The sequence below is a fragment of the Crocodylus siamensis genome, chromosome 8 (genome assembly GCF_052110815.1).
Source record: "Crocodylus siamensis isolate JL-2025a chromosome 8, ASM5211081v1, whole genome shotgun sequence".
Classification (NCBI taxonomy): Eukaryota; Metazoa; Chordata; order Crocodylia; family Crocodylidae; genus Crocodylus; species Crocodylus siamensis.
The window spans coordinates 79,306,948-79,330,694 of record NC_143402.1 but is presented as its reverse complement, the minus strand read 5'-3'; the positions used below and the strand labels follow the sequence as shown (position 1 = coordinate 79,330,694).

At 68.4% G+C, this 23,747-nt stretch overlaps 1 protein-coding gene across 4 annotated transcripts; it reads right to left on the bottom strand.

Annotated features, from left to right (window-relative positions):
* Positions 1-2,876: 2,876 nt before the first annotated feature.
* Positions 2,877-23,534, bottom strand: CYTH1 (cytohesin 1). Of its 4 annotated transcripts, none has more exons than XM_090059621.1 (13): positions 23,398-23,534; positions 11,182-11,264; positions 10,054-10,118; positions 9,426-9,492; positions 9,204-9,322; positions 8,924-9,004; positions 8,689-8,801; positions 8,464-8,612; positions 8,260-8,372; positions 5,252-5,330; positions 4,845-4,916; positions 4,493-4,647; positions 2,877-4,180 (listed from the first exon to the last, which is right to left on the bottom strand). In XM_090059621.1, exons 1-13 carry the CDS (start codon positions 23,417-23,419, stop codon positions 4,102-4,104), a joined length of 1,197 nt encoding a protein of 398 aa, XP_089915747.1. In that variant the 5' UTR covers positions 23,420-23,534; the 3' UTR covers positions 2,877-4,101. The 4 variants fall into 4 exon arrangements, with proteins under 4 accessions (XP_089915747.1, XP_089915746.1, XP_089915745.1 ...); XM_090059620.1 differs by lacking the exon at positions 23,398-23,534 and adding an exon at positions 17,240-17,394 and having other exon boundaries at positions 5,252-5,328; positions 8,261-8,372; XM_090059619.1 differs by lacking the exon at positions 23,398-23,534 and adding an exon at positions 14,488-14,512 and having other exon boundaries at positions 5,252-5,328; positions 8,261-8,372.
* Between the last annotated feature and the right edge of the window lie 213 nt (positions 23,535-23,747).

Genomic DNA, 23,747 nt, shown 5'->3' with positions numbered 1-23,747 from the left:
CGCCCCGGCGGCCCTGCTCCTCCGGGGCAAGAAAAGCTCGTTCAAGGATCCCTAACGAGGCCTGGCCCTGCCCCTGCCCCGCCTGCAGCTCCACAACACCCGGCCTTTCCCCACCAGCGCAGGCCCCGCGGGCCCGTCGAGGCTCCTAAATCACCGAGGGCACCAGGCGTCCGGCAACGCGGCTCGAGCCCGCTCGCCGCCCTCCCCCCGCTGCAGCCGCTAGAACCCCCAACTGCCGCGGCTGCCGGAAGCTTCCGCCGTGAGCCGGGGGGGCAGCCTCTCGCTCCTGCCCCCCCGGGCCCCCTGCACCGTGGCATCGATGAATCACCCCGGCTTGTTTACCGTTAGCTTCCTGGCCTGCACCCAGCCCTCGGGCCCTGGCCCGCTAACGGCGCAGGGTTAACGAGGCTCTGGCGGGCAGCACGGCACCCGCGGGGGCCGTGGGACAGGGCGCGCTGCGGTGCCCCAGCCCTGCAAGCCGGCGTGATTCAGGGCCGGGGCCTCACGGCAGAGCGGCAGGTTAATGCCAAGGGCTTCGGGTGCAGTGTTTACCCCCAGCCTCCTGCCCCGGTGCTGGCAGCGACGCCAGGGCTGCCGGCCTGTTCCCGGGGGGTGCGGTACCGTCCAGAAAGGCATCCCTGTCCCTGCAGCTGCGACTGGGACAGGAGCGGAGCCGGACGAGGTTTGGCTGCTCCCAGCTCCCCTTGCACGGAGGGGCTCAGGCCGGGCTCTCCCCCGTCAGCAGGGCACCCCAATCCCAGACAGCCCCCAGGCCCCTCCACTTGGCTCCCCCAGCCAGTGCTGCGGCGTGTCCTGGGGTCACCGTGCCTGGCCCTTGGGCCGCGGTAGGAGCCGAGTCCCCCGGCACGGACGAGGAGGAGCTGCCTGGCCTTCCCGGGGACCGTCCGTGCTGACAGCAGGGCAGGGCTGAGCTTGCACGTCAGGTTGGTTAGGGCCAAGGACCGTGGGGGTCCTGATCTCCCCGCAGGGGTCTCGGCTGCACCCCGGGGGCACTGGAGGGTGCGGGGCAGTACGTGCCACTGGCTGCGGGCCCAGAGGGCAGCACCTGCTGCGAGGCTGCAATACGGGTCTCCCCCGCCCGCCCAGGGCTGGGCTTGCCGCAGCATGGAGGGAGCCGAGTCCTTGGAGCAGCACGGGCGGGAGAGAGACCTGCCCAGGGATGACCAGGAGGGGGGCACTCGGCCTGGCAGGCACCCGCAGCCCCCAGCTCTGCTCTGAGCCCAGGCCCCTGCCACGGGGATACAGGAGCCGGGCACAAGCTGGCAGGAAGGGCGCTGGCTAGTCAGAAGGACCGTAGCTGCTAGCGCTCAGGGGCCCGGGCCTGGGTCGCGCCTCATGATGGGTGCTGCAGCCTGCTCCCCGCATGGGGTCATGCCCAGGGCCAGGGGGCCGCAGCCCACCCGCCCTGCTCCAGCACCCACGAGCAGCATGGGGGAAGGGCAGAGAGCGTGCCTACCACCGGGTCCCCTCCGGCGAGTTCACCTCCCATCAGCCCCACAGCAGCCTGCCCTGCGAGGGTGCAAACGCTCGGGGCAGGCCCTGGCACCCACCGGAGCCTGGCCCGGTGCAAGGGGGCTGGGCCCTGGGCCGCGCCGCAGGAGCAGGGAGCCCAGGAGGAGCTGGAGCAGGTGGGAGCCCAGCAGCCAGGCAAGTGCCAGGGCCAGAAGCAGCTCCCTGGCTGTGCCGGCGCTCCTTGCCCAGGCCCGTACTGCCTGCAGCTGGGCCAGGCTCCAGCCTGCATTGCTAAAGGCCCTGTTCAGCCAGGGGCTTCCTCACCAGGGACCACCCTGCCGCCGCATGGTGCTGGGAGAGGAGGGTGGGCAACACCAGCCAATAGCCAGCAGTGCCCGCAGCTGTCCTCCGCCCAGGTGCTTGCCCGGGGGTGGCAGAAGCCTGCTGAGCACCACTGCCCTGGTCCTTGCAGCACCCAGGACCCTTCGCCAGCCCCTCCCGTGCAAAGGGCAGGGCTGCAGGCAGCTCACCCAGGAGAGCCCCAGGCAGGGCACATGGGGGGCAGAGCTCTGTACCGAGAGGGTTGCTCGCAGGTCATAAGGACGGTGCCTTGGGGCCTGACGGCTGCCTGCTCCCCTGCATGGTTGGTGTCCCGGAGAGGGGTGCTCCCAGCAAGGCTGGGCCCCAGTGCAGAAGGGGCTGTGGCTGCAAGGAGCCGGGGAGATGCAGCAACCAGGAGAGCCAGTGGCTTCTGCGCTTGCCTGGCACCCAGCCTCACGCCCGTGGCGGGGGGTCTGGCAGCCCCCGCCTGGCTCCAGTGCTGGGTGCAAGGCCCCTGCTTCCCAGAGCGGGAGGATGCCGGGGCCGTGGGGAGTCCTGCGCCCATGGCACCAGGGGCAGCACTGGCTTTTCAGGAAGGGCAGAGGGCGGTGGGAGGCTGGGAGCAGGCTCTGTTCAACCCCGAGCACGCAGGCGGCAACTGGCCAGGTGTGCGGGAGCCGAGGGGCTGCCCTGTCCTCGCACAGCCCCAGGAGAGCTGCGGTTTGCAGCAAGGGGCAGCGGCTGCTGCAACAGGGACCCTCCCGTGTGCCAGCACTGGGCACTGCCACGGCAGCTGTAGGAATCACCTGCTCTGGGTTGGGCAGTGGGAGAGACGCCCTGGGCCCCTGGTGCCCATGCTGAGCCCCAGCCCCTTCCATGCTCACGCATGCCCCCGGCCGGCAGTCGGCCAGGCCAGAGCCGGGCCACGGCTGCTCTGATGGGCGGCATGTGGCTGCCTCCCTCTTTGTGCTGAAGGATCAGACACTACGCAGGCAGAAGCCCCAGGCGAGCTGGAGCCAAGGTGCCCGGGCGAGCTGCAGGCTCCCCGCCCTCCCGCGGGCACAGAGGAGCTGGGCAAGGCGGGCAGAGGCCGAGCGCGGGGCTGGCATTTATTTGTTGCAGGTCTCAGTGTGAGGGGACAAGGCCGCGGCCAAACCAAAAACAACAAAGTTCGGATGGGAATAAAAACCCTGCCGCCGACGCCACGCCCAGGGAGGCCTCCGCGCATGCAGCGCTGCCTGTACAAAATAATCTACAAGGAGAAAACTATACAGGAATATGTACACCTCTGATAAATAGACTAATACTGATGGGGCCTCGTGCCCAGTGCTGGCCTGGGTGGCTGCCAGGCAGCTGGGCACCGCAGGCCACGCAATGCAGGCCCCAGACCCGCCCCCAGACCCCTGACGCTGGTTCCAGTTTATCCCCTTGTTCCCAACACCGCCTTGTGCTAGCTGCAGAGTCCTGGCTGCCGGGACCCCCCCACACCCAGAGCAAAGCCCCTCGCGTCTGCCCAAAGAACCACCCAGGGTGCAGGGGAGCCATGCGGAGCATGCCCCTCTCCAGCCACGCACAGGATGCCTGCTGGGCACCACTGCTGCCGCCCCTGCCAAGCACCAGCCCTCCCGTGGGTCCCCAGCCCAAGCACACCCAGCTGCCCCCATGGGGTGTCTTGGAGCCCAGGGCAGTTGTGCCCTCTACAACGAGGGCAGCCGCAGGTGGGCACTGCCCCTGGGCATCGCTCCCCTGGCTCCCGTAGGCACCCGCTCTTCATCACCCAGCGTGCCCAGAACACAAGTGCTGTGACAAGCTGGGGGGACTGTGGTCCTGGGCCACTGTGCAGCTGCCCCCCTCCTGGTCCCTGACAGCTGGCAGCGCCTGCGCCCCACAGCGGCAATGCAGGGGAAGTGCTGTGGAGCGTGCCGGCTAGGCCGAGCCCAGCACCTTCGTGGATCGGGCCCCCCAGGGCAGAGCGCCACAAAGGGAAGTCTCAGTCTCTCGCAGAGCTCCAGGGACAGAGCAAGGGGCAGGGTCTGCGGCGGCGCCAGGGAGGCAGCCCGATGCCCAGGCTGGGCCTGGGAAGACGTGTCCTTGGGAGGAGACAGCTGCAGGCTCAGCAGCCCAGTGTGGTCCAGTCCAGTCCAGTCCAGTTTCGAGCAGAGTGCGGTGCCTCCACCGCTGCTCCCAGCCCCAGCAGGAAAGAAATTGCAAAAGCAGAAGCGAATCCCTGGGAAGGCAGCGGGGCCGCAGGAGAGGCCGCAGCGCCGGGTGCAGGTGCTTCTGGGCCAGGCCCGTCTGGCTGGACTGCTAGTGTCTCTTGGTGGAGGACACTTTCTTCTTCCTTGCCGCCAGCATCTCGTAGAAAGGGTCCCTGCTGATCGCCGCCCTGGGACAGGGAGAGGGAGAGGGAGCGTGACCGGAGAGCTGGGGGCTGTGGCAGGGGCAGCTCCTTCCCGGGGAAGGATACTGAGGACCTGGACAGACTGGCACCCAGGAGACCTGCGTGCAGCCTGCCAGCCTGGGCACAGACCCCTGACCCCGCGCAGCCCTGGCCAGGGTACCCGCCCCGCTACGGCGTGGCCAAGAGGCACTCGGCATCAGAGGCATCCTGCTGCTTTTGCAGCCCAGGCCCATGGAAAGCAGACGGGGAGGAGGAGGAAGAGGAAGGGAAACCCCCACCCGGCTCGGGGACCCTCACTTGATGCACTTGATCCACTCCTCCTTCTCCTCGGGGGTGGGGGCCGAGATGCGGTACACCGTGTGGTTCCCCTCCACCACGCGTCCATCCGCCTCCGTCTTGCAGGCCTTGATCACCTGGTCCTTGTTGTCCGGGATGTAGAGCTCGAAGCAGTTCTGGGCAGGGAGAAGCAGTGTCAGCTGGACACAGAGACCGGGGCCTGCGGACAGGCTCCCTGGGCCAGGGGGCGGCACGGATGCCCCGGGACCTGGGCTCACGCTCTCCTCCCTTGCCGGCCCCTCGGGGCAGACCACAGCCCGGCCCTGCCACCTGGCCCAGCGCTCCCTCCTGGCATCCCCACCCGCTCACGCACCGGCTTCTTGGAGTCCTCCACCTCCCGGATGCTCAGGTTCTCCAGGGGGATGATGCCCCGGGGCTCCTTGTCCTGCAGGGCAACATGGAGGGAAGGGGTCAGCTGCAGACTAGGGCTGTCCACTTGCCCCCACAGCCCCAGCCCCAACCCAACCCAATCCTGACCACTCGTGGAAACAAGGCTGGCCACGGCATGGACTTCCTCCATGCAAAGATCCAGCGCCCAACGGACCCCCACAAACCCCTCTGCCCTGTGCCATTGCCCTGCTCCCAGCACAGCACGGACAACCCTGCACAGCATGGGGCAGAGCCCTGCTCCGCACAGCAGCAGCTGCCCCGTGGGGTTCGGGTCTGGGCAGCCTTGGGGCTGCACCTGGCGACATGCCCTGAGCAGGGCAGGGCGCTCACCGTGGTGTACTCGAAGTAGTACAAGCAGTTGTCGGTCAGGATGAACCAGCGGCGCTTCCACGTCTTTACCCTGCCACCTGCCAAGCAGACACAGGTGATCGGCACAGGCACACGGGCAGGGCTGGGGCCCTGCCCAGGCGATGGCCGCACAGAGCCGCTGACGGACACGCAGCACAAGACAAGCGCCTCGCGGAGCCATGGGGGAAGCAGAGCAGCCAGCCCCAGCCCCAGCCCCAGCAGCAGGCAGTACGACGCCACGCCGGGCAGGCCACGAGCAGCAGCGAGAAGCAAGTCGATGGTGATGGGGGGAAGGAGGGCACAGCGGGGCAGAAGCCAGGACATGGAGGTGCCATTGGGAGCCTCTATCCCCAGAAAAGGCCAGAGGGCCAAGCCACAGCATGGTGCAAATAGCAACAGGGCTGAGCCAGCCACTGCCTGGAGCGTGGCCTGCCTGCATCACAGCTTGGCCCTGGGGTGATACAAGGCACCTGGGGGGGACCCCATTCCTAAGCCAGCGATCCCTGCCCCAAATGCAGGCCATGGCAGCCGCATGCCAGCCACGGGAGCTGGGCCCATGTGAAGCACACCGAACAAATGCTGAGAGCCAAGGCCTGAGCCTCTCAACGTGGCTGGGTGACACGGGAGGAGACCAGCTGCACCGAGTGCCACACCGCAGCATGGCACACGTCCTGCCACGAGCCTCTGCCGGCAGGCAGGACTGGTCCCACAGCTCAGCGGGGCAGGTCCTATCCCAGCTGGTGCCCTCGGAGGTGGCCTCGGGGCTGGGCCAGAGCCAGTGCCCCTGGCCGGGAGAGAGAGATCCAGCTGGCACCTTGACGGGGCAACTGCTGCCTGCCCAGGCTCAGCATGCCCTGACAGCGTTGGGGCCACGGAGGCTTTCTGGGAGCATGGGGGGCACTTACCATGGGAACAGGCTCTGGGCAGAGGCCTGGTGCTCTTCATCCCACCCCACAAGCTCCCGCAGATGGACACCAGCCCTGGCTCTGGTGTCCGACCAGCTGCTTGGAGCCGGTGCAAGCAGCGTGCCATGTTCCCAGGCAGGCAGCCCAAGAGACAACGAGGTGGCTGTGCCACGGGCTGGTGCAGCCAGGGCATGGCTCCAAGCAGCCGAGACGCCACAGCCCCAGCCTCCAGCGGCCTTGGGGAGCCGGCCTCGGCCCCAGCCCCCAGGAGCACAGAGTGCAGGTCTGGGAGCCCCTTGGGGAGCCGGGTGCCTGCTGCTGGGTGTGGGGGGCTTCTGCAAACACGACAGGTGGACGGCTCCTGCCTGCCCAGGGAGCTCACCAGCTGCCCTCCAGTGGCACTGGGCCCCAGAAGTAGGCCAGGAGCCCTTCCCCCTGCACGGAGGGAGTGCAATCGCTGGCTGCACTCGCCCACAGCCTGGACCCCATGTTCTCACTCCCAGGAGATGCACAGTCCGGGGGGGCCACGATCCCAGCCCCCGGGGCCACCAGGGCTGGGTCTCCAGGGCACCAGACAGACATGGGTGGAGCCTGTCCTCTCGCGAGCTGCAGGACAGGCCATGCTGCCCTTGCACTCAAAGGGGCGCTGGGCTGCAGGGGCAGAGACACCGGCGGGGTGCAGCAGAGCAAGGAGGCGCCAGGCTTCGCCCCCTCTGAGCCTCACTGCAGGGGGCTGGGAGAGACTCGGCTCCCAGGGCTACAAGGCATCCTGCAGGGCCCTGCATTAAGGGGGGACCCAGGCATGCCTCAGGTCAGCACGACCTGGGCTGCCACCCCCTACCCTCCGCCGGGACGCAGGGGCCAGGCCGGCTGGTGAGGCACAGCTCCCGGGGGACTGCATGGTCAGCGAGCAGTGGCAGCTAAGCGGCAGCAATGAGACCAAACCACCAGCCATTGAAAACAAAGAGGCGAGGGGCCCGGGGGCCAGGAGTGGAGCAGAGCGAGCGGGGCGGGAGCAGGAGCGGTACGTACCTCCTGGCGTTGGGGGCAAGGAAAGGCAGAGCCAAAATCATGGAAAACATACAAACGAGGGAGAAAAGAAAATTAAAACAAAGAAACCCCCCGCGCCCCTTGCCTGGGTGCAGTGCCAGTCAGGAGGGGATGGGTGCTCGGGGAGGCTGGGGCCAGCGGGAACCTGCTGCGCTTCTGCATGGACTGGCCGAGGCAAGCCTGCTGCCTGCGGGCACCTTCCAGCCCCGCCACCCCCTGCCCTGCCGCCCCTCGGCGCTACCTGGCTGCAGCCCCGCCCTGGGGCCAGCGGCCTGGAAACAAGGCAGCCGGGGTGAGACAGCATGAACCTGCGCCTGGTGCTACACACACGGGTGGGCAGGCGGGCGCTCTGCCGCTGAGTCCCCAGCTGGGAATGTGGCCTTGCCCTGCCCTCACTGTGCCAGGCTGCCAGGACACCCGCCCGCCCCTCCTGACCTCCCTGGCTCTGGCGAGGGGCACTCAGGGAGCTGCAAGGGGGCTGCACCTGGGGAAGGCGAGAGCCCAGGGACAGCAGGAGCCCTCGGGAGACCTCTACAACCCTCCCACCCCTCCCCTTCCCTCCCCCCCCGGCAGGGAAAACAAAACTGCTGCTGGAACAAAAACTGAAAAACGCGGGAGCCAGGGTGGGGCGGCACAGCGGGGCTGGGGCTGCGGGGATGCCATGCACGCCGCCTGCCATGGAGCCGGGATGCGGGAGGTGATGATGCTGCGGGAGGGGAGATGCACGCAGCCCGAGGCAGCTCCCGGTCGCTTCTGGAGGGGCCTGAGCCAGGACTGCACGACCTGTGGGGCCGGCGCTCGGCCCCAGGGACCCGCCGTCCACACCCCACCCAGCAGGACTGGAGGCAGAATCCCGGTTGCCACCGTCCCACTTCGCTGGGGGCTGAGGATGGAGGCAGGCACCAGCGGCTCTGCCTGTCCCCAGGGGCTGTGCAGCCCCTACCCCACCGCTGCACCCACCCGGGGCTGGCCCGGAGCATCAGTGTGCCCGTGCCCACACCTGCCCCGTGCCCCCCAGCCACATGGCAGTGCTCACCGAGCTTCAGCAGCCAGCCCTCGCGGTCGGGGTTGAAGAAGGTGTGGGTGAGATCATTGCCGTCGTCCTCGGGGATCTTGAAGGGCTCGTTCTTGATGCTCTCATAGAGGTTCTGGCAGGGAGGGGAGCAGGTGGTGGCGGTCAGCCAGTGCCCAGGGAGGCCCATGCTGCCCACCTACCCTATGCCCCATGCCCACCCTCACCCTGAGCAGCTCCTCGGGGAGATCGCCCCCATCATTGATGCCGCGGTTCATGGCGATGAAGCGCTCCACTGTGGGCTTGTCTTTGACATTGGGGTTGTGCAGGCTGGTGTTCAGCATGATGATGGCGAAGGACAGGACATAGCAGGTGTCTGTGGGGCAGGGGCGAGAAGGGTCAGTGCCAGCCTGGGCAGGCGGGCAGGTGGAGGAGAGGGGACAGCCCCTTACCCGTGGACTGGAAGACGCCGGGGTTGCACTGGCAGTACCGCTGTGCAAACGCCTCCATCATCCGGTCTATCTTCTGTGCCTCCCCCGGCAGGCGGAAGCTCCACAGGAACTGCCTGCGGGACGCAGCAGGGTCAGGAACCCCCTGCCCCCCCAGCACCGATACCCCACGCTGTAGCCAGACCCACCCGGGGGGCAGGCAGGAGGCCTGGACACACTGGAGCCGGGCTCCACTCACCGCAGGGCCTGCACCAGGTTGAGGTCGGTGAACTCGTGCAGCTCCACGAAGGCATGCAGGACCTGGATGTTGAACTCGTCCCTGCGGGGACGAAGTGCGGGGCAGGATGAGCAGCGTGTCCACCACACAGTCACCCCGACCTCTCACCCTGCCCCACCTGCGGGGTGTCTTCCTGCCTGCAGCTACCCCTCCTAAGAGCAGCAAGGCTCTGCACCCGGGCACGCGAGGAGCAGGACTCCGGCACCCAGCAGCATTCCCCCAGTCCCCTGCCCGGCCGTACCTCTCCCCCAGGTAGTCCCCGATGGCGGTCTTGTTGAGCCCCTCTCCCTTGTACAGGAACTGGGCGATGTCCTCACACGTGTTCTTCAGCAGGTCATTTTCGATGAGGAACTGAATCCCCTGCAAGGCAGGAGCGCTGGCCGTGATGCTGCCCATGGGCCCGGAGCTCCCCCCGGCTGGCCACAGCCAGCCGTGGGCACCCCTCCCTGCCCTGCGGCCGTACCTTTTTGGGGTCCATGTTGAATTTCTTCCTGCCCATTGCCACCTGTTTGTTCCTTTGCATGTTTTTCCTGCCAAAGGCAAAGTCTGGGACTAAGCTCATGGAAAGGCAGTGGTGCCCCGGGCCAGGGCCCCGTCCATCCCTGTCCCTCAGCAGCCCTGGGCATGAGCCCAGACACCCGCGGCTCTGCCTTGCTCTGAGGGAGCTGCAGCAGCTGGAGCCCAGGGCCAGAGCAGAGTGGGGAGGCTGAGGGACCTCCACGCCCCCGAGGGGCTGGTGTGCCGGCGGGTTCCCAGCGCCTGCCAGGCCTCCGTAATCCCAGGCCGGCACCAGCGCAGAACAAACCCAGACAGTCGGCCAGGCCAGACGGATGGGCCGGGGCTTGGAAAAACACAGACATGTGGAGCTGCGGATCAGCCGGGGGATTCCCTTAGGGCATTAGGGACCGCAGACCGCCCGCTCCAAGGGCAACGGGGCTGCAGGAGTGCCCCGAGCTGCACCCAGCTGGGGTGAGGCATGCCGGCGGCAGGTGCAGGCTGCCGGGAGCTCTCGGGGGCTGGACGCCAGGTCCGCGCTATCTTTGTCTCCTTACCAGGGGCTGCCCCCTCAAACCCCTGGGGGCAAGCCTCACCTCTCTTCTGTGGAGCCGAGGTTCTCGATCTCGTTGGTCACTTCTGCTATCTCATCTTTCAGCCGCTGCAGGAGATGCACATGGAAAGGCTCAGGTGTGGGGTGTAGCAGGCGTGGGGTCCGCTGCCCACCTGGCCCCCTTCCTCCAGCAGCTCAGAGGCCAGGAGCCCCCTGAGCCCCAGGGCAGGGCCTGGGGACCTGCCTTGAGCCTGCAACCAGCCGGGCCGGTGCTAGGACCCAGGCAGCCCCAAGCCCCGGCGCAGCGCGGCCCCAACTCCGCTGGGAAACGGCCGGCCAGGCGGGATGGAGGGGACGGAGGCCAGAGCCACCCTCCCAGCAGGGCTGGGGCTGCCCTGCCCCCCCACCCCACACAGAGCCGAGCCCAGCAAGCACCTCCTCTGCCCGCCCGGCCGTCCCTGGGGCGGGAGCTGTGCTGCTCTGCTCCCACAGGAAGGGGCCGAGAAGTTAACGCAATTACCCTCTAATCCTTTTAGCTCAGGCCGGGCATATGGCGGTAATTAGGCTCTGCTGCCAACAGGACTGGGAGCCCAGTCCCCACCCAGAAATGGGGGGAAGGGCTGCTGGGAGAGCCACCCCTGCCAGGGGCAGCCCTGCGCCCCCTTTCTCATGGGGCAACGGGACGCAGCACAGAGCGGGACCTCACCCCTTGCAGAGCTGGCGTGGGGATTCGGGGCGTCACGTCCAAGGCTGTGCCCGGAGGGGGCACTGCAGAGGCTGGAGGAGCTGGGAACAGGGCCAGGTGCCCCCAGCATCCCACCCCGTCCCCCTCTGCCCTGGGAGGGAGAAGTCCCATCACTGTCACCAGCTGCAGCGACCTGACAGGCCTGGGTGGGAGCGGGGAAACCTGAGCGAGGCCCATGGTTAATTGGGCCTCAGGGCCATTTCTCACTCCCCCCTACAGCCCCCGGCCCTGAACGGGCAGGAGCCGTTTGCCAGCTGATGTTCAGTGACGTGCGCCCATCTCTTGCATTGCAGCCCGTGCAACAGAGGCTGCCAGGAGGCCGCGGCGAGGCAGGGACATGGCATGGCTGGCGCAGAGCCTGTGGCATGCCAGGGTGCTCCGGGAACCACCAGCACCGAGCCCTCCCCACCAGCCCGTGCCCTGTACCTGTATGTCGGCCAGCAGCTCCCGCTTGCGGCGACGGATGTTTTCCAGCTCTTGGCACTCCTCTGGGGTCAAGTCACTGGGGACTGAGGGGAGAGGAGGAGGAGGGTTAGGCCTGGGGCACTTGCCCCCAGCACCCAGGGGGCACGGTTGGATCCAGCCCTGCCCTGGCCTGGCTCTGCCGTTCTCTCCCGAAGCCCTCCCAGGCACTGAGACCGGGCACCGGGACGCAGAGCTCCTGCACGGCCCCGCTTGCAGTACCCGAGATGCTGCTCCGGGGCCAGCTGGCACCTGCCCCAGGGCTGCAGGAACCAGCCCCCGGGAAGGAGGGGTCCCTGTGGCTCGCAGCTAGCCCCGTGCAGGGGCCGCGGCCCGGTCCGAGCGTGGGGATGCCTGGCACGCCCGAGGAACGCGTGGAATGCCTGCGGCCACTGCACTGCGCGCTTGCCAACCGGCCGGAGGCTGGCAGAGCGCAGGTCTGCCTCCTCCCTCCCTCCCAGCCGGACGCTGCCAGCCCCGGGCCGGGCACCGCTGAGCTGCCAGCTGGGCCCGCGGCCAGGCCCCCGCCACAGCGGCGCAGAGGGCCAGGTGCCGATGGCCTGCGACGCCCAGCCCCGGGAGCCACTGCAGAAGGCGAAGTCCCCTCCCTGCCTGCGCCGCACCACGGTGGAGGGGACAGGGCCCGCACCCAGGACACGGGCCCGGTGGGGCGCGGGAGGAGCGCGGGGAGGGCGGCAAGCGGCTGCCACAACAAGGGCCCATTGTGCAGGCGCCTGAACAGAGAAACCAAACAACAAGGGAAGCTGCTTTTTGTTGCTCTGCAGTTTTTCACATGCGGGCAGGAGCCCAGCGCTGAACCAGCGGCATCGCCTGCATACAAAGGAGGCGGCTCTTAAAGGAGCCGGGACCCCCGCCTGGCACGCAGGTGGGCACGGCGCAGCTGCTCTTGTGGGCAGCACGGAGGGGGGTTGCCTGGGGCAGGCCGCCAGCTCAGTGGGGCTCACCCCCGTGCAGGCAGCGCTGCCTGCCCCCCGCACCGGGCGGAGTGGGGGGGGGGAGCCGTGCCCCCCTCCCACCCAGGGAAGGGCTCGCGGCGAAGCCCGGCAGGTGCGGGGCGGTGGGGAGCGGGGCCCCGAGTGGCGCGTGTGGGTCCGCCCGCCGCCTTCACCCGTGCCCAGCTGGCCCGCGGAGATGCTGTCCACACGGCAGGTCCGGGGGTCCCACGCGCCCCCACCCAGGGCTTCCAGCCTGGCCCAGCTGCAAAGGCCGCCCCTGCCCTGCGGACTCCTTTCCCGAGCATCCCGCAAGGTTTGCTGGCCACTCCTGCCGGCCCCCTCCCAACGTCCCAGTTGGCCCAGCAAGTCTCAGCCAAGCTGCTGCAGCCACCACGCCGGCACCTCCAGCCGCAGCCCCCTTGGCGTGCCGCGTCTTCCCTTTACCCAAGCTACCGGGGCCGTCCCACCTGTCCCGCTCGCCAGCCGAGGGCCCGCACGGCTCCCTGCATCTTCTGCGCCCCCCGCATCACAGCCGCTTTGTCAACAGCTTTCAGAAAGTCCCAGCAAGGGGAAAGCAGGTCCTTCGCCCCCAGCCTGTGCCAGGCCTGCCCCGCCAGCCCAGTAGGAAGCCGGATGTACCCTTTCCACCCAGTCTGAATGCCCGCGGGTCCCAAGCGGTTTGGGAGGACCTGGCTTCTCAGACCACCATGTGCCCTAGTGAAGGGCTGGAGGCTGGCCCACACACCCAGGCCTCGCACACCCGCCTGCAGGACACCCTTCCTGGTCCCTGGGGATGGCCTAAACTAGTGAAAACACCAGTTCTGCAATGGACCCGATCCGCAGGTCTGACTTCTTCCTGCCTTCTTAGAACGACCTCGGCTGGCTGCTCCCTGGAAGAGACTGAGTCTGTGCCCATCCATCGCTGCTGCTTTTGGCAGCTCGGTCACAGCACCCGGACGCCACCTGCCCCGCTCAGCCGTGCAAGCCAGCTCCTGCCTCTGCAAAGATCGAAGCCCAGCACCCTTTTTCCCCTGCTGCTCTCTGGGCCCTGCCAGTCCAGCGCGCGAACTCCTGCTTCCGAGAAGGCACTGCCGTTCTCTGCTGCTCGCTCTTCCCGTTCCCTCCAAAGCGACCCCGTGTCCATCTCTCCTTTTACCTGCCGCAGCTCAGGACCCCTGAGGGCTGCACTCCTGTCCTGAGGGCCTGGACTGCGAACGCTGAGCTGCAGAGCATGGGCTGGGCAGCAACCTCCTGCGCCATTCGGTCCAGTCTTCACCCTTGCGGGCACCGCTGATACCATATAGCCCGGTCCCTACTGGGCATGCCCCATCTTGAGACTGGCTGCATTGTTCCCCTCCCACAGCTCAGATGTCTGGAAGCGCCTGGTCCGTGCACGGGCAGTCGATGTGCATGTGCTCTGGTGCCCACCCCGCTCCCTCCCGGGTGCTATCCGCGGAGGCTGGCAAGCACTTTCCTGGTCACCCTGTGTCCTCCTCTGCACCCAGGCCAGCTGCACGCCTCTCTGGGACGCAGCCGACAAGAATGACACGGTGCCCCCAAGAAGGTCTTACCGGTGCAGTGCCAGGTCCCTACCTCGAACCACCTCTCCGAACGCAAACCTAGCAGGCCTTTGCCTCTCCCACGGCCACATCACCATCGTCCTACCACGAACCAGCGCTCCCAGGTCTCCCCTCTGCTCCCCAGTCCCTCGGCATGACTTCCCTGCACCTCTAAACTGCGTCCAGTTCTGTTCGTCTGGTCCCCAAGGTCACCCCGTCCCCCTGGCGTGGGGCCTCTCCCTTGTGTCCTCAGCCAGGTCCAGGAGCACGCTCCTCCTTGCGCGGCTGAGCCCATTAATCATGAGAGATCAACTCGAGACCAAGCAGAGCTGCGCTCCTTCAGCGCCCTCCCTGCAGCCCAGGCCATGGCGCCAGCGGCCCCCCCTCCCTGCAGCCAGCTCCTCGCCCACGTTGCAGACCTGGTGCCAACCCCCCCCGGCGGCACCGTACCGAGGCCCAGAGAGGTGACGTTATCCTGCTGCCACAGCCCCGGGTCTCTTCGCAGCGACACGCTCGACCTGCAAGGGGCTCCAGGCTGCATCCGCCTGCGCTGCATGTCCCCTCGCGCCCCAGCCTGCGCGTCCCTCTGAAAGGGGCTGGGACACTTCGCACACCGCTGAGGCCCGACTGCCTGGCCTCCACCTGCCCGGGCCTCCCCGTGGCCTCAACACAGGGCTATGGGGGCTGGCCTCCACCCCACGTACCAGCCTGCCCATTCGGAGGCTGCCAAGGAGCCCCTGCCTGGATTTACTCACAGCCAGCCCATGTCATTCGCTCCCACACCAGCGCTGCCTGAGGCCTTCTCCCCAGGCACCCCCCGCCCAGTCCTGCTGTTTCCTCTTTCATTTAGGGTCATGTCTGCCTCCGGGACAGTCACGGGTCCTTTGATGACCCCCAGTCTCCAGAGTCAGCACAGGCACTTCCTCAGTCTGGCGCAAGGGTCTCATGGACGAGCTTCCCCATCTGCTGAAATCCCCCCTGCAAAGGTCGGCGGCGTCTCGCTCCAACAGTTCCCGGTACTGCTGCCCCCGCACTCAGGCGTTCCCTGCAGCCGCGGGGCCCAGATGCGACCGAGGCTCTCCCTCCACAGGAGCTGGGGCCCAGCAATGGCAGTCAGGGCAGGATTCGCACCCCTCGCCTTCCTGCAGCATGCAGGCACAGCTGTACCTGGCTCAGGACCAAGCAGCAACCAGCCCCGCCATGGCACCACCCTCGCCCTGCAGCCAAGCAACTGCACCTCCAGCCCACGCCCCAGCCTGGGCAGCTCCACCCTTACAGGTCACCAGGACTTGATGATCTGCTCAGGTCCCTTCGGACCCGACCAACTATGAAACTATGAAGCATCAGACCTGCCCGGCTGCCAGCTGGCTCTGGCAGGTAGGCACGAGACTGCTGGCTAACGCAGGCAACGGCTCCCAGCACGCGTGGCCCTAGCGGAGTGCCCCCGCTAAAGGCAGCGAGCAGGGCCCTGGGCACCACCCGGCTTTCTGATTGCTGAAACACCGCTTCAGGCTGGACATAAGGAAGATCTTTACTATCTGAGCCCCCACGGTCAGGAGTAGCCTGCCGCCAGAGGTGGGTCAAGCTCCTGCTTTGAACACCTCCAAGAGGCATTTGGTTGTCTATCTTACTGGGATCCTATGGCCCCAGCTGACTTCCTGCCCCTGGCTGGACTCAACGATGTTCCGAGGTCCCTTCCAGCCCTAATGTCTATGAATCTATGTCTGCAAAGACAGGCTAATGCACATTTTCCTAGTACCTCATAAATTATGGAGGTACTAGATTTAATGTGCATTAATGCACATGTAGATGTGCCCTGGACTCAGCAGCAGAGGAGGACACTGCCCAGACGCAGCCCAAGCCCAAGGGCATCCAGGCCACCAGGTCACCCCTAACACCCCACCGGAGAAACACCCAGGCTAGGGAACAAGCTGGCAGGAAGGGAGGGGACTGCTGGAGGCAGGCAGCCCCAAAACCCCAGAGCTGGGCAGCCTGGAGGTCTCCTCCCACGCCCAGGGCATGGGGCAGACCAGCGAGGGGCCTGCAGCCACAGCAGAGTCATCAGCAGCAGAGCGGTGATGAGACACGGGGGCAGGAACTGCACCCCCCCCCGCCGCCCTGCAGCAACTGATGCACCAAGAGTCACCCTGGGCTCGTGACAGGGATGTCAGCACAGGGAAAGGGGAAGGGAAACCGCAGACCTGGTGGTTTTCCCTGGTGAGACGCGATAGAGCCTTTAACCCCTTCCTGGGAGCCTCCCCGCTGGCACAACCCCCTGCTGCGATGCCTGCTTGGGGGCACAGACACCCTGCGGTGCCTGCCCCCCAGAGACGCCCCCCCAGAAGCCCGAGACCGTTGTAGTCTCGCACCAAAGCAGACACGGGGCATGGCTGTAGCAGCTGCACCACAGCGCCAGGGCATCGCCCGTCGCTGTCCTGCCCCCCGCAACCCAGCCGGGGCAAAGCCCAGTTATGCCCCCCCGATCAAATGTCTGGGGCTGAGCAGGAAGCTTACCCCAGTCTGCGACAGTAGCAACCAGACGGGGACCCGGGAGTCCTAGCTGCCCCCAGGCAAGAAGCCTGGCCACAGAGCTCTGCTCCCAGCAGCCCTCCAGGCCTCAGGGAAGTCCCGGTGCCGCTCCGGGACAGGCGGGGATTTCACTGCCGTGAAATCCCATGGCCGAGGGGCGGGCATCCCACCCCTGCTCCACACCAAGCCCTGGCTGCAGGGCGCTCAGCAGGCCCCAGCTGGGAGGAGGAGGGTGGGCTGGGCACGGGGGGCAGTGCTGAGGGGCAGGAGGGCACTTCATGGGCCCGGTGCCAGGGCAGCTGCGTAGGGCTGGGCTGAGCAGCCCACGTGCCAGAGCCCCCAAGTTGTGCCCGGCTGCATGCTCCCAAAAGCCAGGGAGAGCGGCCTGCTTCTCCCCAGGCCCGAGCAGCAGAGGCTGAGCCGGGTGGGCGGGTGAGCCCAGACCTGCGCCCGGGGTGCCCATGGACCAGGGAGGAGGCAGGACAGCCCCGGGCTCCGCGTGGCTGCCACGACTGCCCTCTGATGAGCGCGCTGAGGCTTGCAGCCATCTCGCCCCGCGCAGACGCACCCCATCTGGGCGGGGGCCAGGCAGGAACAGGCCCCAGGGTGGGCGAAGAGGCCGGGCATGCACAAACCCGGTCAGCGGCTTGGGGGGGAAGCACCGACAGGGCTCTGGGGCTCCCCCACGCCTGACTGGGAGCCCAGGGACAAGCACCAGCATGCAGGCATGCCAGCCTGGACCCAGACACATGCCCGGGCAGGGAAGCAGCCACCTTGGTGTCGTACTAGGGAATCGGTGCTCAGCTCCGGTGGGGATTCCCAGAGCCCCCAGCGTGGCAGGGCACACTGAAGCTGCTGGGGGGGGGAGCTGTGAGCTCCTTGGGATGGCAGTGTCAGCTCCAACAAGCACAAAGCCAAAGCCGCTCCTGCCCCATGCCCACCCCGGCTCCCCGCCATGCTGCCCCCTGCCCAGCTCACCGCTTCCCTGCTCCATGCTAAGCACCATCCTGGCCGGCGCTCCCAGGGTGTCCCGGGTGTGGGGGGACAGAAGTGGGGCCCCCGCAGTTCCAGCCGCTTCCTGGAGTGACTCACGGCCGCTGAGCCAATGAGCCACCCGTCGGGATGGGCGTCATCCTGGCTTCCCCGAGCTCGCCTGGCCAACACCCTGTTCCTGCCCCGGCAGGGCCCCGATCATGCACCATTAACCCCTCTGCTCCCACCCACGGCCCAGCCGGCTCCCCGGCAGCCCCAGGACACGCGCCCCCAAGGAGCCAGGAATGGCCCCAGCCGTAGGGTGGGCTTGGAGGGAGGAGGAAAGACCTGGGAGAGCTGGGCAGGGACCCCGTGCTCCGGCCACAGCCTCTGCCCTGCCCTGCCACCCGCCTCCCTGCAGGGCCGGCCGAGCCTGGGGGATGGCCCAGCCCAGCGCCCTGGCTGACTCCAGGGGGACGGTCCTGAGCCGGGGCTGGGGAAGCGGAGGGGGCTGGTTTCATCACGTCAGAGCCAGGCGGGAAGCCCTGTGAGCCTGGCTGGAAGGAGCTAGCGAAACACGCTCCAGAGATCCTGGGCAGGTGCAGCCCACGCCACAGGTGGGCATGCGAGGGGGACAAGCACGGACCGCCGGGGCCCCCAGCCCCAAGCCCAGGCACGAGGCAGTTAACCGGCACTACCCCCGGGCCCAGGCTGCCGGCCCCGCCTGCTCTTCCTTCCTCCCTGCAACGCAGCACTTTGCTGGCACAGGGGCCCCGCTCCAGCACATGACAGCCCAGGCACAGCCCCGGTGCCGGCACCAACCACACACCTGCCCGGTGGCTCGCCAGCCCTGACCCTGTCCCTGTCCCTGTCCCAGATGGCACAGCTGGCCCTGGGGATGGAGAACCATCGATCCCAAGATCGACCTGCAGGCGCCAGCTGTGCCCTCCTGCCCAGGGGCACGGCCTAGGCTGGGTGCCGCAGCATCGTGCCCAGACACAGGCCGTCTCTGCTCCCTCTCGGGACCCAGGCCCCTCCTGGAGCACAAGGGCAGCTATCTGATGCGATGCCTCAACCAGGCTTCCCCATGCACCACAGCTCCAAGTGCTGCCAAGCACCCAGCCCCGGGTCTCTTGGGCTCATGGACCCCCAGACCTCTGGCTGCTGGCAGAGGCAGCACGGCACAGGCCTGGGGTCCCCGGGCACTAGCCCAGAGCCCCGGCCCACTGCCCCCTCTCATCCTTGCCCCACGTCAGCAACTGGGCTCAGGGCAGCCTGGCAGGGAGGGTGAGCTGCAGCTCTGGGGCAGCAGATGCATGGGAGCTATGGGAGGGTCTGGCTCTCCCTGGCAGGTGGTAAAAGCCAAAGGCTCAATCTGGCTTGCAACAACCCTGAGCTAGGACGGCATCCCTGTCCCTGCTGGGCACACAGGGCCCCCCGGACACTTCCCCGAGCTCACGCAATGCCTGCTGTCCAGGCTGGAGAGGCAAAGGCTTCAGAGAAGGACTAAGGGGACCAGGGCTGGAGCAAGCCTACCAGGGCTTCATGGCATGCACCCCCCCCTTCCTGGCATCATTAATGACCTCTGCTGTCCTGGAAAACAAAGACTCTCTCAAGGAAGCCATGGGGACAAACCTGTCCTGGCTGGCAGGCAGCCCCCACCCTGCAGCTAGAGGCCACCAAACTCTTACTCTCACACGCTGCATGGCATGCATCTGCCTTTGCGCAACAGGGCTGGTGCATGAGCCCTGCTGCAAGGCGCTGGGGCTGGGGACCCTTGGGCATCTGCAGGCACGAGGGCAGGGAAGGGCCTGGCCAGGCACGGTACCAGGCAGTCCCCAGCCCCAACAGCTGGGCCCAGCACCTGCTCCGAGCACGCACCACTCCTGACTCCTTCCGGCCCCACCTCGGCAGTATGGGGACCAGAAACCACATCCTGTTTTCACTGCACCGCTTGCACACCCCAGGCTTGCGTCAGCATGGTCCTTCCCGCCGGCAGCCCCATGGGGCCAGCACATGCCTGCCACGGGGCAACTTCCAGGACAGAAGCTGGCTCCTCTGCCCAGGCCCCCAAGCCACCAGGCTGCTCAGCCCTATCCCTGCCAGACCTGTCTCCAAGGCATGTTTGGGTGCAGCTCCTGGGCCCTTGCAAGCCAGAAGCCCTTTCTGCCTGGCTGCTGGGCCATGCAGCCCTGCCGGCCTGGGTGCTAGAGCCCCTCGGCACCGTGCGCCAAGCGTGGGACGTGCCCAGCCGACCACCCCCATGGCACCGCGCTGCACCTACCTGCCTTGGCTGTCACCAAGGGGCAGAGGAAGGCCTGGAAGCTCGAGGCACAGAGCTCGCTGACCGTCCCCATGCCGCAGGCCCCGGCACGGCGACCACGGCACCTCTGGAGCCAGACGGGAGCCGCTGGGGAGGCCCTGGCGGTGCCTGGGATGGGGATGGGGAGCTGCCTCCCCGCCCTGGCAGCGGGAGGGAGGCACAGGCGCAGACAGAGGATTCCCCGATCTGGCCGGAGCAGAAGGAGCGAAGCGCCGGCAGCTGGAAGCTCCCCGCTGGAGGAGCCCACGCACGCGCCCAGCCAATCCCGGCTCCCTGCCGGGCGCTTGCCAGGCCCCAATCCACCCGGCTGGGAGCCTCCAGGCAGCAGCCCCTCCAGGCCCCGCGTCCTGCCCTGCCGGCCCGTGCACCCCGGGGCGGGGGGGCTAGCAGCCGGGTATTTTTAGATCCGGCTTATCCTTCAGTACCGGCGCTTCCAGCATCCAGGGAGCCGATGGTTGCATAGCAACCGCGCTGCAGAAAAGGAAGGTGCAGAAACGACACCGCCGAGGGAGGGAGGGAGGGAGGGAGGGAAGTGGGGCTGGGGGGGCCAGCGCACCCTCGCCGGCTCCACCAGCCTCAGGGGAGGGGGCACGAGCAGCCCCTCAGGGGCCTGGCATGCCCGGGGCAGGGTCTGCTGGGCACAGCCTGGCTCTGGAGCATTACAGGGGATGCTGTGCGGTCCTCGCCCAGCCTGCTGCTCCCTGGGGAAGCAGGGGGTGCCGCCTTGGGGCACACCCCATCTGCCCTGGGGATGCTCAGCGTGGCTGGAGGGCCTGGGGGCTCTGGCTGGAGAGCCGGGCAGGGCTGCCCGCCTGCCCACCCAGGCTCCCCCTACCCCCAGGTGCAGACGACATCTCCCTCCCGAAACGGGTCCTCGCTGAGCTGAGCCCCAGGCCCAGAGCTGGACATGGCCTGTGCCCCAGAGCCGAGGGTCAGCGACCACCTGCTGCAGCCGCCGCCAGGCACAGGGCTTGACCCAGCACTGGCCGGAGGGCTGCAGGGCGCTGTCCAGCCACTGCGACTGGCCAGCAGATTGCTTCTGGGCTCCTGCTGCCGGCTCACAGGCAGAAGGGAAGGCCGAGCATGCCCCGCTGAGCTCCAGCAGGTCGGCAACGAGCTGCCTCCCGGCTCGGGGCCCTGCCTGCCCTCCCCACACCCTCAGGCCTGCAGAGCTCAAGAGGGTAAAGCACAGAGCTCCAGGGACCCCGGTGCCAGCCCCACGCCCCATCCGCGCTGGCTGAGGACCCCAGCAACGCCAACGGGCTGGCAGGAATAGCAGCAGCTCCCAGATGGGAGCAGCCCCAGCCCTCCCTCGCCAACGGGTGGATGCTCACATGACCCTGCTCCCGCACTGACGATGCCAGCTGGAATAGGCAGAGAGCGGGTTTCCCCGCTGCTCCCACTCCTAGCTAAACCCTGCAGGAACAAGGCCCCGGGCTCCATGCTGCTCCACTGCAGCCAATGCACCCCCTGCATCCCTGTGCTGCCTGCAACACACCCTCCTCCTCCTGCAGCCAAGGCCGGGGGGGCGCAGAGCTGGCCAGGGCCTCAGAGCATCTGCTGGGCCACCCCTGCCGCGGCAGCAGGAGAGGGGGTGTTTGATATCTGGAGAAGAGGGGGAGAAGATGGCAAGTTGCCCCCTGCCTGGGAACAGCTAGGGGCACCTGCCAGGCTCAAACTGCCCCTGGGCTGGGGGTCTTGGGCCTCTGAGCTGCAGGAGGGCACCAAGGAGGGACGTGAGCCCCACGCAGCCCTGCCCCGGCAGCACGAGGAGCAGGCAGCGTCGGGGATGGCAGGTGCACTACCCACAGGGGCACCCTCGGGTGCAGGAAGCTGCGGGCACGGGGCCGGGAGTCCCAGCACCGCCAAAGCATGCAGGCCTGCACTCGAGCACTCTCCTGCCTTGCTGGAACCAGCTGAAAAGGGACACCCGGGCAGGCTGCGCTTCGCCCTGGTCATCGTGTCTGACCAGGTCCCGGCACCCGGTGCCTTGTATGGCCTCAGCCCCAGCGTGGGGTCACCCAGGCCCGGGAAGCCGGGGCCCTCCTGGCATGACTGTAGCCCCTGCGGGTGCCGCTGGAGCAGCAGGGGGAGACCCCAGAGCCTGCAGCCCCTTCCCCTGCCCCGGGGAAGCAGGGCCAGACCTGCCTGCTCTGCCTGGGCTTCCCCATGCCTGCAGTAGCAGGCCCTCCCCTCTTCCCGAGATCCTAATCCCCGCTATAATCCTGCAGGATCAGGGCTGCCTGCGCTCCGCTGTGCAGCACCAACCCCCACCCAGCACCCCCTGCCCGAGGGAAGGGGCACGGGACCAGACCGGAGCTCTGCCCGTCGGTCAGACTGACCCTACGAGGCGTCCAGGCACCAGTCCCATGCCAGCCTCAGCCCAGCCAGCACAGCAGCCCCAGACTGGCCCCCGCACGACTGCCCAGGCACAGAGGGCATGTCCGAGCCCCCTCAGACCAGTGGGTCAGGAGTGGCTGTGAGAAGAGGGCTGCCCCCCTTCCCAGCAGCAGGTGCGGGGAAGGAGGAGCCCACGTCCCTGCCACCAGGCCAGGCCCAGGGATTTGCTCTGGGCCGCAGCAGATGGCTGGGAAGGTCAACCCCCGCCGGTGCAGCCGGGCAGGGGCTACAGCATCAGCAAACCCCCACCCGTGGCACCAGCAGGGACCCTGCACCCACCCTTACCCCGTCCTGCCCCGGGACAGACCGAGGCCGGGGGGGTCTGCTCCGAGGAGCCAAAAACTGATTTGCAAGCACACGTGCTGGGGCGAGCCTGGCCCGGCTTCCGGCTGCGCAGGGGCCTGCCGCAAGCAAAGCCCACGGCCGCTCTCTGGCTAACAGCTGCTTTCGAGGGCGCCCCTGTGGGGGGCCCTGGCTGCACAGACGCCCTGGGGAAGCCCCGTGCTGCTTCAGCGAGCACACCTCCCCCGAAACGCAGCAGCTCTGGGGGGCACGAGCGGCCGCCTCGCCGTGCACTGCACCACGCTTTTACACGGGAAGGGCAGGCCTGGGAGCTTGCCCGGCGGCGAGCTGAGCACCAGGCCTCGACTTCGCCTCTCACCGTGCTCAGCCCCACAGCACCGGCGGTGCGGCCCCAGCGCCCGCGGCACCCAGGCATCCCCCCAAGGGGAGCTGCTCCAGAGCCAGCCCCAGGCAGCGAGCGGTGCAGCCCCACTGCCCCACGACGGGCTGAGCCATGGTGCCGGGGGCCGGGGCTTGGAGCCCACCAGCCGCAGCACGCGCTGGCCCAGGCTCCGAGCAAATGACGTGAAAGAGGAGCCCGGCTCCAGCCCGGCAGCTCACAGAGGCCTGGCGAAGGTCACACGCGGCGAGCGCAAAGCACGAGGGGCCCTAGAGCCACTGGACGGGCCCCGCGGCGGGGGTGCACGGGGGTCTGGGAAGGGGGAGCCAGCGCCCTGCCCCGCTCGTGGGTCAGGGAAGGGGACGCGCCACCGCCCTGCCGCCGGGGAAGAGGAATCGAGAGGAGGGCGCGGCCGCGCTGGGGCTGGGAGCAGCTGCAGAGGATGTGGGATCCGTTTCGCGAGGGCGAGGCCCCCCGCTCCGATACGGATCAGCCGCGGCGCGGCACGGCGCGGAGGGCGCGCGCGGCTGCTCCCTGGGGACGCGGCTTGAAGCGTCAGCAGAAAGCCCGAGGCAGAGGCGGCCCCGGCCCCAGCCCCGCCGGGGGCTCCCAGGTGCCTGCCGTCCCCACCTCGGGCGCCCCCAGACCCGGCGCTGCGGCCCCCCGCGGGCTCCCCCGGCACCAGCCGCCTCCGTGCGGCGGGCGCGGGCGGAGCCGGCTCCAGGGCCGGTCGGGGTGGGCGACCCGGCCCGCACTCACCGTAGGCGCCGTCCTCCTCCATGGCGGGGCGGTGCGCGGCGCGGCGCGGTCCCGCCGGTGCCGAGCTCGGGGCCGGGGCCGGGGCCGGGGCGGGTCGAGCCGGCGCCTCCCGCGCGGCGGGCGGGGCTGAAGCCGGGCTCGGCGGGGCCATGGGGCTGCACGTGACGCCGGAGCGGCAGCGGGAGGCGCCTGCGCCCGGGCGCGGGGTGCTGCGGGCCGCGCCTCAGCCGCACCCTCGGCGCCTCGCACCAAGCCGCGCGCTTATGCGCAAGTAAGAGCGCTTGGGGGGCGCTTCCCCGGCCGGCCCCCGCCCCAGGCTGGCACGGAGCGCCCGGCCGCGAGCCCCCTCG